This window comes from Gracilinanus agilis, chromosome 1 (assembly GCF_016433145.1).
Source record: "Gracilinanus agilis isolate LMUSP501 chromosome 1, AgileGrace, whole genome shotgun sequence".
NCBI lineage: Eukaryota > Metazoa > Chordata > Mammalia > Didelphimorphia > Didelphidae > Gracilinanus > Gracilinanus agilis.
In genome coordinates this window covers 764,180,351-764,198,706 of record NC_058130.1, presented here as the reverse complement: position 1 = coordinate 764,198,706, position 18,356 = coordinate 764,180,351, and the positions used below count along the sequence as shown (strand labels likewise).

The 18,356-nt window shown below is 39.0% G+C and overlaps 1 protein-coding gene across 1 annotated transcript in view; it reads left to right on the top strand.

Annotated features, from left to right (window-relative positions):
• KSR2 (kinase suppressor of ras 2) overlaps positions 1-18,061 on the top strand; it is a 195,708-nt gene extending 177,647 nt beyond the window's left edge. The window contains exons 10-12 of the mRNA XM_044685446.1: positions 13,482-13,613; positions 17,014-17,143; positions 17,924-18,061. Coding sequence (XP_044541381.1) covers positions 13,482-13,613; positions 17,014-17,143; positions 17,924-18,061 — 400 coding nt within the window. The remainder of the gene's footprint in view (positions 1-13,481; positions 13,614-17,013; positions 17,144-17,923) is intronic.
• The last annotated feature ends 295 nt before the right edge of the window (positions 18,062-18,356 follow it).

Here is an 18,356-nt window from a genome sequence, read left to right as displayed (position 1 = left end):
CTATGCCACACTGTCTCTCTAAATAGGTAAAAAGTGTGAAGCTGGATTTGAACTCAGTTCTTCCTGACACTAGATGCACACTATATCCACTGTAGTATCTAGCTGCCTCCAAGGAGGACTGGAGGTACAAAAATGGCCCAGGGGATGGTAGAGGGAAGGTGTAAAAATGACAGGGAAGAACTTGGAGGATTATCATCATTGTACTTAGAGCCCATGCTTTGTGGCACTCTATAGGATCCTGGGCCATAGCAAACTGGCTTCTCCAGATGAAAAAGTTTTATAACCCAAACTTAGGAGAGCTTAATTTGCCCAGTCACTGGCAATTAGTCCCTTCCTTCCTCCTCTGGTCCCCATGTGCCCATATCACAAAACTTAACTGGCCTCATTGACTGCCATGATTTGTGCCCATACTGCTTCATCGATTTCAGTGATTAGTATGGTTCCATCAGAGATACCATGGCTCAGTGGGCAAAATACCAGCCTAGAGATCCAATTTCTAGCTCTGACGCCAACATCCTGGCTGACTGTAGGTGAAGAGTCTGCTTGATGTGGCCCAGTGGCATCTGACTGCTGTCTCTGTTCTATTCCAGACCCCAACTTTGGGTTCAGGTCCATTTGAGACAGACAGTGCCAGCAACAGGGACCAAATTGGGTGCAGAGGGCCATTTCCTAAAATCTTAAATTTGGAATGAATATAGACTTTAGAGGAGCTAAGAGTCAGGATTCCAGAAGTCATCCCATTCCTCCTAGGAACTCACTATCTGATATTCTTATACTTAGAACCTGATGATACCTTAGGGATCTTCTAGTTCAGTCTCTTCATTTTACAGGTGAGGAAACTGAGGTTAGAGACTTCCCTCAAAACACAGAGTTACCAAGTAATCAGAGATTAAATGCTGGAAGAAGTCCATCCCCCTCATTTTTACATATGAGGAAACTGAGGCCCGGAGAAGTTAAGTGACTCTCCCCAAGATGTTCCTCTTCAAGTAATAAAGATGTGATTTAAATTCAAGCCCTTTGACTCTAAATTCATTGCTTTTCCACGGTTTCATTTCTTTCCCAATATTATATAGGAAAGTTACTTATCCATTCTCCCTCAATTTCCTCATCTATTAAAAATGATACCTTCCCTCATCACCTCTGAGAATCGGATTGAGGACCATAGATTTAGATTTGAAATGGACCCCATGGATCTCCTAGTTCATCTTCCTCATTTTATGTCTATAGAACTAAAGTCTCTCTGGGCTTGCCCATTCAGCACACATTTTACAAGGCACTAGACTGACAAATGGATGTAGCATTGCTTCATGGAATAAAAAGAGTTTAGATTCTGGGTTGTCACTGAGTCATTTCTGAATCTTCACGACCCCATTTGGGGTTTTCTTGACAAAAATACTAGAGTGGTTTGCCATTTCCTTCTCCAGATCATTTGACTGATGAGGAAACTGGGGGAAACAAGGTAAGATTATTTGTGCAGGGTGACTCATATTTGAACTCATATCCTCCTGACTCTAGACCTGGCACTCTGGGATCTAGAATCTGGGATCTAGGTTCAAATCATGCCTCAGATAATTGCTACTTGTATGAAGCTGATAAGTCACTTAAGTTTCAGTTTCCTCATTTGTAAAATGGTTATGTAAAAATGACCATTTACTTTCCAGGGGCTCTGGAAAGAAAGGGTTTTAAAAAGCATAAAGTGTAGTAAAAAGGGAAGAGTTGCATATGAGTGTAGCTATAATACAGCTATGAAGAGAGTGTCATTCCCTATGACAATTCCTGGCTGCATTATGAGCTCCTTGACTCATAGATGGAGCTGCAAGGGACCTGTGATGCTCTCTGAAGGGGTCAGGGCCCCCTACACTCTGCCCTAGCCATAACACATCAGGAGATCTATCATCAGTTCTGGGAATTATGCTTTAGGATGGACATTGATCTACTAGAGCAATACAACCAGTAAAACAAGAGGCTCTAATTTCCTAAAAACTGAGGATGGAGAAGAAAAATCTTAGGTTTGACACAGTAGACGAAGCACTGAGCCTGGAGTTAGGAAGACCCTAAGTTCAAATCCAGCCTCAGAAGCATCTTTGCTTTGGGACCCTGGGTAACCTCCATATACTTCCATTTTCTTCATCTGTAGATTGCAGATAATAATAATGCCTAAATCCCTGGGTTGTTGTGAAGAACAAAATGAAATAATATTTATAAAACATTTTATAAGCTTTTTTCATTTACATTTAATTTTTCATATTATTTTCCCCAATTATAAAGAAAAAACTTAATCTTTTACATTTTATTAATTTTTAAAAAATTATATATAGAAATAATTTTGGGCATTTATTTTCTTTTTTTTTATTTTAAGCCCTTAACTTCTGTGTATTGGCTCCTTGGTGGAAGAGTGGTAAGGGTAGGCAATGGGGGTCAAGTGACTTGCCCAGGGTCACACAGCTGGGAAGTGTCTGAGGCCGGATTTGAACCTAGGACCTCCTGTCTCTAGGCCTGGCTCTCAATCCACTGAGCTACCCAGCTGCCCCCTGGCATTTATTTTCTGACATTTTTCAAGTCAGATTCTCTCTCTCCCTCCCTTTCCCCTCTCCCCAAGGCAGTCTGATATAGATTATACTTCTGCTGTCATTAAAATACATATTTCCATATTCCCCTTGTTATGACTAAAGACACATATCACAAATACAATAAAAAACCTATGAAGGAAATAGAGTGAAGCTTGGCATGCTTTGATCTGCAATCAGATTCCAACAGTTCCTTCTTTGGCTATAGAGAGCATTTTTTATCAAGATAAATGATCTTTTATCAAAAAAATGATTTTATCAAGATAACCCCTTTGGGGTTATCTTGGAACTTTGTTTTGCTGATAAGAGTTTAGTCCTTCTCAGTTCATCATTTTACAATATTTCTGTTACTGTGTACGCTGTTCTCCTGGTTCTGCTCATTTCACTTTGTATCAGTTCATATAAGTCCTTCCAGGTTTTTCTGAACTCAACATTTCTTATAGTGTAATAGTTTTCCATTACAATGATATACCACATCTTGTTTAGCCATTCCCCAGTTGATAGTATTTATTTTTTAAATGTCGTGTTCCATATTCTCTCCTTCTGACCTTCCCCTCCCCTCTCTTTTGAGAAGGCAAATAATTTGATAAAGATTATAAATGTGTAGTCATGCAAAACCTTTCTCTGTTAGCCATGTTGTGAAAGAAAATACAGGCTGCATTTTGTAACCTTAAAGTGCTACATAAATACTAGGGAGGATACTGAAGATGATGATGCTAATAGTGGTGGAGATGATTGTCAGGTGGAGGATGGATTGGACTTGTTCTGCTTGACTCCAAAGGGCAGGACCAAGAACCATTGGAAAGTTGAAAAGAGGTCAATGTAGACTTGATATAAGGAAAGCTTTCCTAGCAGTGAGAGCTATCTCAAAGCAGAATGGATTCATGAGCCCTTCAGGTGTTTTTTTTTCCTTCTTGGGGGACAAGCATACTAACTTGTGAGGCATGTTTGAATGAGGATTCGTTTTATCTATGTGTTAGAATAGATGGCCACTGAGGTTCTGTGGTTAAGAGCACTGGGACAGGATTAAAGAGAACATGAGTTCAAATTCAGCCTCAGAAACTTCCTAGTTTTGTGATCTTCGGCAAGTCATTTAACTTTTGTATGCCTAGGAGGCAGCCTGGTGGCTCAGTGGATGGAGTCCTGGGCCTGAAGTCAGGAAATTCAGTGACCCTGGGCAAGTCATTTAACCTCTGATTGTCTGACAAAAAATCCATTGGAGAAAAGAATGGCAAATCACTCCAGTATCCTTGCCAAGAAGACCCCATGGATATCTATGGTCAATGAAGTTACAAAGAGTCAGACATGACTAAAGAACAAAAAGAGATGGTCTCTGAGGTTCCTTCCATCTCTCAAATTCTCTGATCTAGTCCAACCCCTTCATTTTACAGATAAACTTGGGATCAGGAAGACCTGGATTCAAATTATGCTTCTGACACTTAATACCTGTGCATCCTTAGGAGAGTTGCTTTACCTCTCTGTACCCAAGTCCAGCATTCCATGAACCCTGGTTGGCTGCCTCTCACTCAGAATATGAAGCTTCCCATTGTATGTCTGAGTTCAATGATTAACTCTGACACTGTTTCTTTGAAGTGGATTATATCATCTCAGCAACTCTGTTTATTTCTACATTTCACCTAACTGGCAAAGGAGATGGGCAAATGGGTTGTTCAAATGTTGGTTGGCTTCTTTCTTAAATTATATCAATGACTAGGATTTACAGCTCAAATATGCATAACTAAAACATTCACTATTTTACAGATGAGGAAACAGAGGCACAAAGAAATTATGTCACATAAAGAATGAGGGAGGGAGGCAGGGATGTTTTGCCTAGAAAAGATTCCATTTAGGGGCAGCTAGGTGGTACAATGGGTAGAACTCCAGGAACAGAGTCAGGAGGACCAGAGTTTAAATTTGGTTTCAGACACTTCCTAACTATGTGACCCTGGGCAAGTCATTTAAACCTGATTGCCTAGCCCATGCTGTTTTTCTGTCTTAGAATTGATCCTATGGCAAAAAGTAAGAATTGAAGAGAAAAAAAGAAGTAATAGTGGAGGAAATACCTAGAATATTCTAACTTTTTGGAGTTTTTTGTTTGTTTGTTTTTGTCAAAAACAAATCCCAGGGCAACCTTGAAGCTGTGGCAAAGTAGGGGATGATGGAGAGAGGGAGGTTTTTTTGTTTGTTTGTTTTTTGCGCAACTGCTTTGCCACTGCTCCAAAAGTGCCATTGATGATTCCACCTCTTGCCTGTTTTATTAATCATCATCATCATCATCATCATCATCATCATCATCATCATCATCATCACAATGATTTGGATTTGCTGTTTTGTCTTCTTTTTCCCTCTTATCTTAGAAACATGGTGCTTGGAGGCTTAATGGAGGCATCTCCTTCAAGAACCCACTTCTGGTTCCTGGGTGCCTACTCACAGCATCTCTATGATTGGTTATTTTTTTAAACCCTTATCTTCCATCTTGGAATCAATACTGTGTTTTCGTTCCAAGTATAAGAACAATAAAGACTAGGCAGTGGAAGTTAAATGACTTGCCCAGGATCACACAGCTAGGAAGTGTTGGAGGCTATATTAGAACCCAGGCCAGACCTGACTCTCAATCCAGTGGGCTACTCAGCTGCCCCCTATGATTGGCTATTTTGAGGACTTCCTCCCAACAAACCACTGAACTCAGCTGTCACCTTCATCCCAGAGTATTTTTATTCTGATGGCTCTTGACCATCCTCCATCCTCAGGGGCTACTGGGACTCAGATAAAAGTAAGAATAAGTTGTTTTTTGTTCTTTGTGAGAGTTTTGGGAGGTTTGGGGGGGCTTCTAAACTTCCCAAAACTCTCACAAAGAACAAAAAAAATTCCTTCTCTTCTTTCACAGGCCCACCAACAAGGAAAGAGTGAGCAGCCCTAACTCCTACTCCCCCAGCCCCTGGGCTCTAGTTGAGTTCCATTCTCCAGTCCCAGCTTTTGAGGGTGGGAGGGGGATTTCGTTTCATCTCCTCACTTCTCTTTCTGCCGACTCTCAGAGGCCAAGGTTGAAAAGCTCTCCAGCTTCCTTAGATGAAATTGGGCTCAAAGCACAAGTATCTTGCATCAAAGGACAACACAACCCACTTAATGAAGTCACAGTCACTGATGTCTCACATCCCTTTGGTCTTCCCTGGGCAGGGCTGCGGAGAAAACTTTCTGCCTTCTGAGACCATCAGACTGTAGAGGAGGAACTCAGCATCCCAGGTAGAGGATCAAAGCTCGATAGAGGCAAAGGATCTTATGGGGGTGCTTAGTCCAACCCCCATATTTTACAGACAGGGAAACTGAACCATAGAGATGTGCAGTGATTCACCTAAAGTTACACATATAGTCATTTTGAAATACAACCTACTTTGGGGCAGCTGGGTGGCTCAGTGGATAGAGAGCCATGTCTGGAGTTGGGAAGACCAAGGTTCAAATATGGCCTTAGACATTTACTTCCTAGCTGTGTGACCTTGGTAAGTTATTTAACCCCAGTTGCCGAGCATTTATTGCTCTTCTTCTTTAGAAGAAATACTTAATATCTATCTAAGACAGAAAATGAGGGTTTAAAAAATACCAAATATATCACCTGAGCTTGATCCCTTTTTCTGATCCTTAATGCCTGTGGGATATTGGGCAAGGAGTTTCCCCTTCCTGGGGCCTCAGGTTCCTCATATTCAAAATGAGGGAATGGGACTAGATGATCTCTCAAGTCTCTTTCATCCCTAGAGGTAGGATTCTTTAGCCTAAGAGGGATTATAGCTTATTATTTTATTTATTTTTTGCCTCTTTCTCTCCCTTTATACGGCTTCCCACTCCAATTCAGACCCTCATCACCTCATGCCTATACTATTGCAACAGCCTTCTAATTAATGTCCCTTCTTCCAGTCTCTCCTCTCTCCAATTACTTCTCCACCCAGCTGCCATGTTGATCATTCTAGACAAGGGACTGAGCATCTCATTCCTTGATCAAGAGGCTTCAGGGGCTTCCTATATCCTCTAAGATATATGCCTCTGTTTAGTATATAAAGCTCTCCTCAACTGGGATCCATCCTATTTTTTTAATCACTAAGTCTAATCAATCAACTAGCATTTATTAAGCACCACCATGTACCACTATGGATCAATTAATCAATCTAATCAACATGCATTTATTAGGTACCACTATGTTCAATGATGTAGCAATAAGTAAATCAATAAGCATTAATTAAGCACCACTAAGCACCTTTTTGCATCAATAAGTCAATCAATCAACAAATATTAAGCACCACTATGTACTATGCTTGGTGCTAGAGAAACAAAGGGAAAGAATTAAACCTCCCTACTGTCAAAGACCTTTCATCTATTGAATTCCAGGCTGACTTCCATTACTCTCCAGTCTTGGGTGCTATATTCCAGCCAAACTGTCTACATTTGATATTTCATCTCCTGCCTCTTGGAACCTTTGCATAGACTCCTTCTAGCCCTAGGATGCATTTCCTCCATAGCCATAGCTCTGCCTCCTAGAATCCCTAGCTCCATTCAAGAAACAGTTTAAATGTTCCCTCCATGGAGCAGGAGCTTCTCTATCTATCTTCAATTATAAATCATTTTTTTCTAATTACTTTGCATTTACTTTGTAATTTTTTTTAATGTACATGCCTCCATACTATGTCATCCATTCCTCCCAACAGAATGTGAGCTCCTTGAGAACAAGAACTATTTTTTATATTTAATCTTTATATCCTCAGTGTCTTAGATGGCTGGCACATACTGGCATTTGATTAATCCTTGTTGAATTGAAATTAATTATAGACTGAGTTTCTCCTGTTCCACAACATTTCTTATAACTGGATCTTTTATTTAGAGTAACACTTTCCAGGAAGGAGCTCATTAAAGTTAGCTGAAGATCAAGTCTTATAACAGAGTGTTATTTGGCACTTTATTGTTTTTGTAATGATTACAGTCCCACAGGTAGTGTGGCTTGGTGAATGAAAAGCCACCTCACAGGATGGGAAGATCTGGGTTCAAGTTCTGACTGTGACACATACTGGTGATGTGACCCTGGGCAGTCTTTTAATTTCAGTGCTCTTGGCATCTCTACAGTACTGCAAGTTAAAGAGAAGGTGCTGATCTTCTTTGGCTGTTTTGTTTTTATGTACCTTACTAGTGTATGGACTAGATCATCTCTGTGGTTCCTTATAGCCTTGATCAGATTAACCTTTTTGACCACCATGTTACTTGTTGGCCAAACTTAAAATTTACTAAAGTCTTCACATCCTTTTTTGTTGTTGAAAGCATGCATCTCCTATCCTCAATTTGTGAAGTTAGTTTTCTATAAGCCCAAAGTATAACTTGACACCTTTAAGTTTCTATTAATTTCATTTAATAGAATGAAGCCACTTCTATTTGCACCCAAGTTTGAATAGTCAAGGCAAGGCAGGAATTTTTTGTAAAGTATTTACTATGTGCTAGGCATTGTACTAAGCATTGGGGATATAAATACAAGCCAAAATAAAGAACAGTCCCTGCCCTCAAGTAGCTTACACTCTAATGGAGGAGAAGATAACAACTAAAAGAAATGGGTGGGGGTTGGTATTAAAGTCCAAAAGTCAAAAGCATAGCCAGAAGAGAAATGAAAGTTGTATAGCCTGTTCTCCTCCCCAAAATGGAGAGCCCAGGAGGACTCATCAATGTGAGAGAGGAAAGAAAGGAGCCACCATAGCAGATGGATCTCACACCTGGCAGTCTGAGGAGGCTCCAAGCATTGAGGCAAATTTCAGGATAAGACAGCAGCTGAGGCATGGTGGCAAGCCCAGAAAGTCAGAAGCAGAGCTTATCAAGATTCTTTCTAAATTGGACTCTGACATACAATGTGTTAGCCGGTCTCCCAGCTTTGTTCCATCTGTTTATTTGATGAGCATGGCATTAATGTGAATCATTCATAAACATGTTGAATAGCACAGGACCAAGGACAGATCCTTGGGGTCCTCCACTGTAGACCTCCCTCCAAGTTGGTGTCACGTTAAGAAATAATGCCAAGTATACGGAATCTGGGCATTTGACCCATTCCAAATCCGCCAGAACTACACTAGTATCTAGCTCACATCTCTCTGAGCCTTTTTGGATTCTAGTTCAAGGCTGAAAACTCCCAACTTACTCAAGCCCTGTGCTAATGAGAGCAGGCATCTTTCCTCATTAAAAGACTGGTTGGAATTGAGATGCCACAGGAGAGAAAGTTCAGGTCTCTTTCTTTTCCAAGTTGTTTAAGCTAATAGGACTGTTTTGTAGGCAGAGATGGGGGCGAGAGAGTGGCGATGCTCATTTAATGCCTTTCCATCAAAAGAAAAGTCTTTATTTTGGCTCTTGCAGTGTGGTGGGTTTTGAAGTTGCAATTCCCCTGCCTCTAGCTCCACCAGACTGTGCAGCATAACCCAGAGAATTCTCTATGGACTTGTCCACCAACTGGCTAATTACACTGAAAAAAGATTGCATAGTAGAGAGCTTTAGGGGAAGGAGGAGGTGGGTGAAGGAGGTATAAGCTCAGGGTCATGTCCAACCCCATATCCAGAATGCACATCTGGAATTTCCAATGCACACGAAGGCATTTTCCTCAATAATTAGAAGAAGACATGTGGCCAGAGTAAGCAAAATTAAAAGGTCTGTTTGTGATTTTGTGGTCTGTGAACTGAGAAAGTTTGGGTCCCTCAGGCCTTATACCCCTTCACTGGCCTGCCTTCCCTAGCTCCTAGCCCCTTACTAAAGAGACTGACCATATGGCCAAACAGCAACTACAAAGATTGGAATAATTGGGCAAAAGAAAGAAGCATTTCTGTTTGGCCCTGGAATGTATTCTATTATTTTTTAAGACTAGGTCACTTTATCCATGAATGTCTCGTGAGCCTATCATCTGATTTCAGCAAATATTTATTAAATGAAACTTAATGCACCAAGGACTGTGTTGGGGTTAGAATACATGTAGACAAAAATGGTACCTGACTTCAAGATGCTTCCATACACATAGGATCATGGATTTGGAGCCAGAAAGGTCCATAGAGACCACCTAGATAGTCTAGCTCCCTCATTTTACAAATTAGGAAACTGAGAGCTGGAAAAAACCGTAAGAACTATCTAATCCAACCCCCTAATTTTACAAATGAGAAACCTGAGACCCTGAGAGGTGATGGGATCATAAATATGAGACCAGAAGAGATCATAAAGGCTATCTAGTCTAACCCCGCTTCCACTTTTCAAGTGAGAAAACTGAGACCCAGAAAAGGGACACAATGCATTTAATTATTCATTAAGAAATGAACAAGTCTATGGGGGCATGAAGGGGAAAGTAAAAACATGAATCATGGAACCATGGAAAATTTTTCTAAAAAATAATATATTTTATTAAAAAAAAGAAATTAACAAGTACCTACTGTTTGTCAGGCATAGCATTAGGAGATATGAAGATGAAAAATAAACAGTCTCTGTCTTCGAGTAACATGCATTCTACTTGGGGGATGTAATTTTCAAACATGTGTTAGTACAAAATAATAATACTCAAACATGCAAAATAATAATGATAGTAATTTTTTTTTTATTTTTCTAAACACTGTCCATCTCAGAATCAATACTCTGTATTGGTTCCCAGGCAGAAGAGTGGTAAGGGCTAGACAATTAGTTAAGTGACTTACCCTGGGTCACACAGTTAGGAAGTGTCTGAGGACAGATTTGAACCTGGGACCTTCTGTCTGTAGACCTGGTTATATCCACTAACCCATCTATCCATCCTAATAATACTCATTTCCAGAAAGAAAGAATGAATTATCAGTTGGAGGATAAAAATGGGTACCCTGAAGGAATTAGTAGCTGAGCTGTGCATTGAAGGAAGCAATTAAGGGGAGGATGAAGAGAATATTCCAGTGATTGGGGGTTGGATGGAGAAAAAGTCATGGCAGGACAGAATTTGGCCAAATCAACCAATACACTATACATAAGGCACACTGCTGGGGGCTAAAGGGTAAGGATTGCATAAGAGCACAGAATGGAAGTTCAAGTCCATCTCTAATAAGATGAAGGTGGGAGGAACCTCAGAGGCCATCTAGTCCAACCCTCCTCATTTTATAGATGATAGAACTGATATCTTGGAGCTATTGACTTACTCACCCAAGTCACGAAAGGAGTAAGAGTCAGGGATAGTGACTGATGGCAGGTCCACTCATTCTAGTGGCATTGCTCTTTCTGCTTCCCTAGCACAAATTCCTGTTGTGTTCCTCTTCCTACCACCCATCTTTCCACCTCCATTTCTATTGTAAGATCCTCACGTGGAGATAAGGCTATAAGACGAGGAAGAGATAAGTCCAATTAAGTTTCTTAATACCTAAAGTATAACATATACATATATTTCAGCATATTACTATCCTAGTGATGGCAAGAGGTGTTAGACAACCTTTGTGAGCATATTCTCCGTCATCACGTCCCTGGAAAATAAATATTAATCACCAGCTATGTTTCTTTTTTTTAGGTCAAATTCAGTTTAATTGAGTTCATTGATTAAGTACTTATTGTATACAAGACAACATGATTTAATGGATATAATGCTAGTCTGGCATCAGAAAGACCTAGATTTCAAGGCAAATTATTTCCTTATCATTGGAACTCAGTTTACTCATCTGTAAAATAGAGTTGGACTAGATGGCCTCTCAGGTTCCTTCTATCTCTACACCTCTGAACCTCTGATTTTTTAATCAAAGATATTTTATTTTCCCCATTACATAAAATAATAATTTTCATCATGTCTTCCAAAATTATAAGATCCAAGCCATCTGAATTCCTCCCTTCTCTTCCCCATTCAGAGATGGTAAGCAATTTGATCTGGTGAGCCTATGATCTAAATACCTCTGTTAACACTTACTAGCTATGGAACCTCAGACAAGTCATTTAATTAAGCAACAAGTTTCAGAAACTTCCATCTAAACATATATCCCCTACTTTATACTTCAACTTAATTCAATTAAATAAATGTTTATTAAATATTATATGCCAAGCATTGATAGGCAGGTAGGAAGTGGATAGAGTACTAGACCTAAGTTTAAATACTTCCTCAGACTCTTGCTAGTTGTGTAAGTCATTGGAGCTCTGTCTACCTTAGTTTCCACATCCATAAAATGGAGATAACAAAAGCACCTCTCTACAAAGGTTATGGTGAGGACAAAATTAGATAATATTTGTAACACTCAGCAAACTTAAAGCACGATATAAGTACAATATTATTATTAAAGATAAAAGTGAAATAGCCCATGTCCTCAGGAATTTACATTCTATCAAAAGAGGCAATCAGCACACATACAGGTATATTCAACATATATGTAAAAGAAATAAAAAAAAACTTGGATGAAGGAAAGTACTATTATCTGAGGCAACCAGGAAAGGCCTTCTATAAAAGGTATTTGAGCTAAATCTTAAAAAAGTCTAAAATCGAAGAGAGGAAGGGAATACTCTATGGAATTTATTTACTATGTCCTGGATAGGTTAAAATCTGATTTGGTAGAAGGAGTCCTCATACCAGGAGTTCCCCATAATGATAATATCCCAGATCATTTACAGATATGTAATATGCTATTTATGTTTTAAAGTTCTTATTTCATTTATGTGTATAAAGCTGTTGTTATATTTCAGTTGTGTCAGTTGTGTACTTTTGAGGGATTTCTTTGCAAAGATACTGGAGTGGTTTGCTATTTCCTTCTCCAGTTCTTTTTCTAGAAGAGGAAACTGAGGCCAACAGTTTTAAGTGTCTTGTCCAGGGTGGCACAGCTAGTTAGCCATTTCCTTCTCCAGCTCAATTTACAGATGAGGAAATTGAAGCAAATGGGGTTATGTGATTTGCCCAGATTCACTCAGCTAGTAAGTATCTGAAGCCAGATTTGAACTCAGGAAGAGGAATCTTCTTGAATCCAGACCTAGCACTCTGTCTACTGTGCTGCCTAGCTACCCCATGTGTTTAATATGTGTAATACTATATAATGAAAGACAGTATATCTGCCATATAAATGTGATAATTTACATATATATATTGTCAACCTACACTGGTAAGGGAATTTTCCATTTCAGAGAGTCATTCCTGTATCAAAGAAGTGATAGGTACAGGAAAAATATGAATTTTTTTATATGGACACATAAGGTTCAATTTTGAAAGCTTCTCAATTATGTCTCAGGAATATTTTTCTCCTCCGGGGGAGAACTTAGGAATAACTCAATTTATCTTATTTCCAGCACTTAACAAGTATCCTTTATTTCCCCTGTAAGCATCAGGTTACCCAAAGCATTTAAAATAGAACAACTTTATTAAAACAGCATATAAAGAATAGAAAAGGGAATAAGAGAAGAGAATATATTTTGCCCACCTTCCGGTGAATGTCATTTCCTTCTTTCCCCTCCCTTAAGTTTAGTCTCGAGCACAGAAAAGTCTCATGGTACAGACTAATGTCTCCTAAAATTTTAATCAGGCTACTTTATTCTAACCTGAACTCAAATTTTAAGCAGTTCTAGAATAAAAAGAAACAGGAGGGCTTTGGAGGATATATGATGGTACCCTGAAACTAGACAGCTCCAATTCCTGTTTTCTGTAGGACGCCTACTCCACTCTCCATTCTCTATGAGCTTACTTTCATCTCTTCTGATTGTGTTTTATATGTATCTAGTGATCCACATGTAGTTTCCACTATTAGAATATAAGCCCCTTGAGGGAAACTACATTTGCCATTGATGGTGCCCCTAGTGTTTAGTATAGTGTCTGCAACATAATTAGCACCACTTGATAAATGTTTATTAGCTCAGCTAAGCACAAATGACTCGGGTCAGACTGGCAATGCCCAGGAGGTTATTAACTTTTATTGATTTTATTAATTTTTATTGATTTTCCAGGAGGGAGAACAAACTACGCATCCAGAATGGTTGGCTGTGCCACCTTGCTCCAGAAATCATCCGTCAGCTCTCCCCTGACACAGAGGAGGACAAGCTCCCCTTTTCTAAGCACTCAGACGTGTTTGCACTTGGGTAAGTAGATCACATCCCAGACTTTTGGGGGGCTACATTGTGGATGGGAAGCACATTTCCCCAAATCATCCTTTGGTGATTCTTCCTACCTTTACTGGTCTTCCTTCACTTTAGTACCTTCCCTCTGAGACTATCTTCAATCTATTCTATCTATATTTTGTTTGTCCATAGTGGTTTGGATGTTGTGCCCCACCACCACCATCAGTATGTAAGGCAGGGACTGTGTTTACTTTTCTTTTTATGCCCAGTGCTTAGCACAGAACCTGGTGTCTAGTAGGTGCTTAAAAATTGCTTGTTAACTTGGCTGGATGCTACAATTGGGGAAAGAACACCAGGATACATAAAGCATGTTGGTATTCCTGATATTGCTCTAATCATCACCCATTTATTCCTAGACATGAGTTTAAATCTCTATCACTAAGCATGGTCCACATATGCAACAGAAAGAACCCAGGTCTAGGAGTTCAAACACCTAAATACCTAGATGCAAGATCTTCCATTGAACTCACTATTTAATCTTGAATGAATTCCATCACTTCTCCCCAATCTTAGCTCTCTCAGTTGAAAAATGGGAATTATAATATCTATTCTACTTATGTCATAGAGGGACTGTTTGAATTTCTTGAGATAACCTTACATTCTACTCCAGAGCTATTTAAGAAGATAGAAATGACCCTAGCTTCTTGAAGGTTATGTTAATCAAACCTAAGTTTAATCAGGTTACATTATGATAGAATGTAATTCCAGAAATGGACTTAGCCAGCTGGTCAACCCAACTATGTACAGAGATGTTCATAAACAAAAGATTGGCTATTCGGTGATGAATTCCTAAACTAAGTAATAAATCTAAAAGTGCCTCTATACAAATAGGGGAATGGGTTCTCATTCTTATCATAAAGGTATTATTTTAAGAATTACTTTTTGGAAAAATGTTTATACATCTGTACAAATTCTAGTGTAGACTCTTCTGTCTAATAGATCTCGGTTCTTATCAGCTGTCACATTGGGAACCTTGAAGACTGCAGTATGTACTGATTAGTTTATACCAAAGTCTTTATCTGATTAGATATGTCTATTTGAAAAAAAAATGCAATAATTAAACCTGTATATTTTTAGGATAACTTTAGCAAAGAAGTAATTAAGAGACCTTATCAAATCAGGCCTCAAGCAAATGGTTTTCTCCTCAATTTTTAAGTTTTTTTTCTCCTTTTAAGTGAGTTTCCCATTAAAATATGTTTTAAAATGAATTTTAATGATCCTTCTTCCTCTGCACTGTTGAATGCTTAACAACTTGGAACTCTTTGTTCCCTCACCAATTAGGTGTGAGTTGTTTCTACAGAAGCTTGAATTCAACTTGTGGCTATGTGTCTGTTGAGGGCTGTTGTGTTGTCCACTGTCTTGGCAAAGATCACTGAAATCATTTCCAGCCACTACTGTGTCCTCTGCCATTTGGGGAACTTAGTTGCCCCAGATCTTTTACCTTGGGGTATTCATTCAGCACTGACCCAGTGGGCTAGTAGATGAAGGAACTGCCTCTGATGAGAGCTCAAGCTTCTTAGTAGGAGGCAACTAGCATTTTGGGCTTTCTTCTCAGTAGTAAATTGAGAAATTTGGGCTTTGAATTAAAAAAAATAGTATTAACATCTTATACTTGAAGTCTGGGAATGGAGGTACAATGGAAATGAAGGAGAGGAAAATTAGGAAGGGGAAGGGGAATAATTGAATAAAAATATTCTAGAACTTACTGAGGTGCAATCACTGGATCTAGAAGCAAAAGACAGCCTTTTATGCAATTATAGAATAAAGGATAACTGATCTAGAACTAGAAGCCATTTAGCCCAACTCCATCATGATAAAAAAGATAGAACTAAGACCTAGATCAGGGAAAATACTTTTCCAAAATCATAAAGATAGCATCTGAGACAGAATTTGAATAGAGGTCTTCTTGAGCCCAACTCCAGTACACCCTCCACTGTATCAAACCTGGTATCACTTTAATACACTTCATTCAATTGGGTTCCTATTTTTTGCTTTGTTTTGTTTTCAAGATGTTTTATTTTGTTTTAGAATAAGCTTTATTGCATTGGAATCTTATGACGGTCCCTCAGGTCAGTAAGGAAAGGATTTTTAGCATAGTAATTGTAGTAGAAACAACATCCTCTCCAGAGCCCTACCTATCATCTATTTCATGAAGTAGGGAGAGGCAAGAATAAGGGATGAGGAGGAGAGAATGACAGCCAGGATGGTGTACAGTGGGGAGTTTGTGTGCTGCTATGGTAAATATAAAGGTCTGCCAGAAATGCTGAAATATTGATTGAATTCTCCTAGTACCATTGGTGTCATCAGAACCATGGACAGTGCATTGTAACAGGTCCTAAGACTAACCCTATTTGGAATCACTGTGATGATCAGCTTGAAGCACAAATCTGTGGGGTAAATGTTATTCCTCTTTGTTCTGGTATCACATAGCACAGAACAATTAATACCCCACTTCTCAGAATTGCTTTGGTATAGACAGCACTACTCACTAGAGCTAGGAAATCATGAAAAAGCAGTGTGATACAATGGAAAGGAAATTGGCTTTGGAATCAGAAGATCTGGCTTCAGATTCCAGAATCTATATGTTCCATCTGTGTAATCTTGGGCAAGTCACTCCACTCAGTTTCCTTCTCTATTGAATAAGAGCACTGGACTAGAGAGCTTCTGAACTCCTTCCTAGCTCTAAAACTAGGATTCTACAAGTGGACATGATATGGATGGAAGAAAGGAATACTTTTCTTTTTGCAGCAGTTACAACATCAAAGAAAAACTGGAAACATCTTACCTATTATAGACAATAATTGAATACTACATCTTGTCAGTGATATCCTCAGCTCCAGAGGCTACAATATATTAACAATAATGCAAAGCAATTACAAGAAACTATTCCATTACCTAAACCCTAAAGATTAGATGAACTAAATATGATATTGGAAGAGATCTTAACTGAAGGCCTTGAAGTATTCACCTAACACAGACTCCTCTAGCTAATAGCAAAAATAAAGTCTACCATAGTCCATTACAAACAGCAGTCATTTTATCTATCTGCATTCTAGTTCATAGAATATTAAATGTAGAATAATCATTGGATAGCAATTTATCCCAAAACCGTATTTATATGGGCCCTATCAAAAAGAATGAGAACAAGTTAACAATGATGACAAAAACAAAAGCATGGCAGTCTAGGCCAGGGAGGTGGCAATCTTCTGAAGAACACTTCTGAATATTTACTATTTTATTTAAGTCCTGAAAGTAGAGTAGTAGGAAAATGACTGATGGAAGGCTTGGGAATGAGGAATATGGGAAGCGATGGGGCTATGACAACCATACTAACACTTCTTCAAAAACTGTGTGCCAACAGCACAATCTGGTATGAACTCCATGCCAGGGAGTGGCCTTACAAGACTCAACCGGCAGAGGCAATAATATGGCAGATGGGAAGAGGAATGAAACCAAACCTCAGCCAGATTGGACTAGGAAAAGAGATCTCGGTATGTGCCAGGCTGGGATGTGGGGGAAAGAGAGCTTATATTACAGGAAGGAGGCATGTATATGCCACCAATAGGAGTTCTGGGTTCTAATCCTGATCTCATTTTAAAAATTTCGTTCATTTTTTCCCCTAATTACATGTAAAAAACTATTTTAACTGCTTATAGAAATTGTGAGGGCTTCTGATAACATATGAGCATGGCAAGTAACTTAATAATTTGGAATTTATAAAATTAGCTCATGAAAGGAAATTATTTCCTCCTGGGTATTCTATATTCAGTTCAAAAAAGTTATCCACCAACACCTGATCCTCTTTGGGGGTAACATATGTGAATGTATGTATATAATATATCCATATATTCTTTAAGGTGAAAATAATATGAATATTAGCCGATTTCTAAGTATTAACATTTGCACAAACAGTATAAGTTAAAATCCATACTAGAGCAAAATTTAAAGAAATATAACTGCTTAGGTATAGTTAAGTACAAGTGATGATCAACTGTTTAAGTTGACAAAAAAAATAAAGTATAAGGGAAAGAACAATTAGAGAAGAGCCTCAAGAGTCTCCAGCTCTTTCTAGCCTCTCTCAAATGAGAAGATACCTGCAAGGGGATGTTCTTTGGATATTAATTGTCTCCTTTGGGTATGGAAAATAGATGGAAACCCAAAAGTTTTCTTTTCCTTCTATTCTGGAAACAAAAATCAGCCCAACAAAGTGGGAAGTGATGGGTAGAGGAGTTCTCTTTCTTGTTAATTGCTCATGTCTGGTTCTCTTGTAGGACATTCTTCTTTTCTGCTGGGCTTTTGAGCAGGAAGAGAGACCAACCTTCACCAAGCTCATGGAAATGCTGGAGAAACTGCCGAAGCGAAACCGCCGCCTTTCTCACCCTGGACATTTCTGGAAGTCAGCAGAGTAAGGGTTCTCCCTCAGTTCCCAGCATCATCTCTGTTTCTCTTCACCTCCTGCTTCTGCCACTTTTAGTCTTATCTCTACTGCCCGTATGTTCCTTCTACAGTCACACCTCTTCAGCCACCCGCCTCCCACTCCAGCTTCTCTTCTCTTTCCTTGCCTTCTGACCTTCTAACTATTTTGTACAGATTTAGCAACAATGCAATATATCAATAAGAACGGCTTTAGACTTTGCAAAGAGGAAAAGGACAAGTAGAATAACAACCTAATCCTGGCTAGAAGGAGATAGACATATTCAGCAC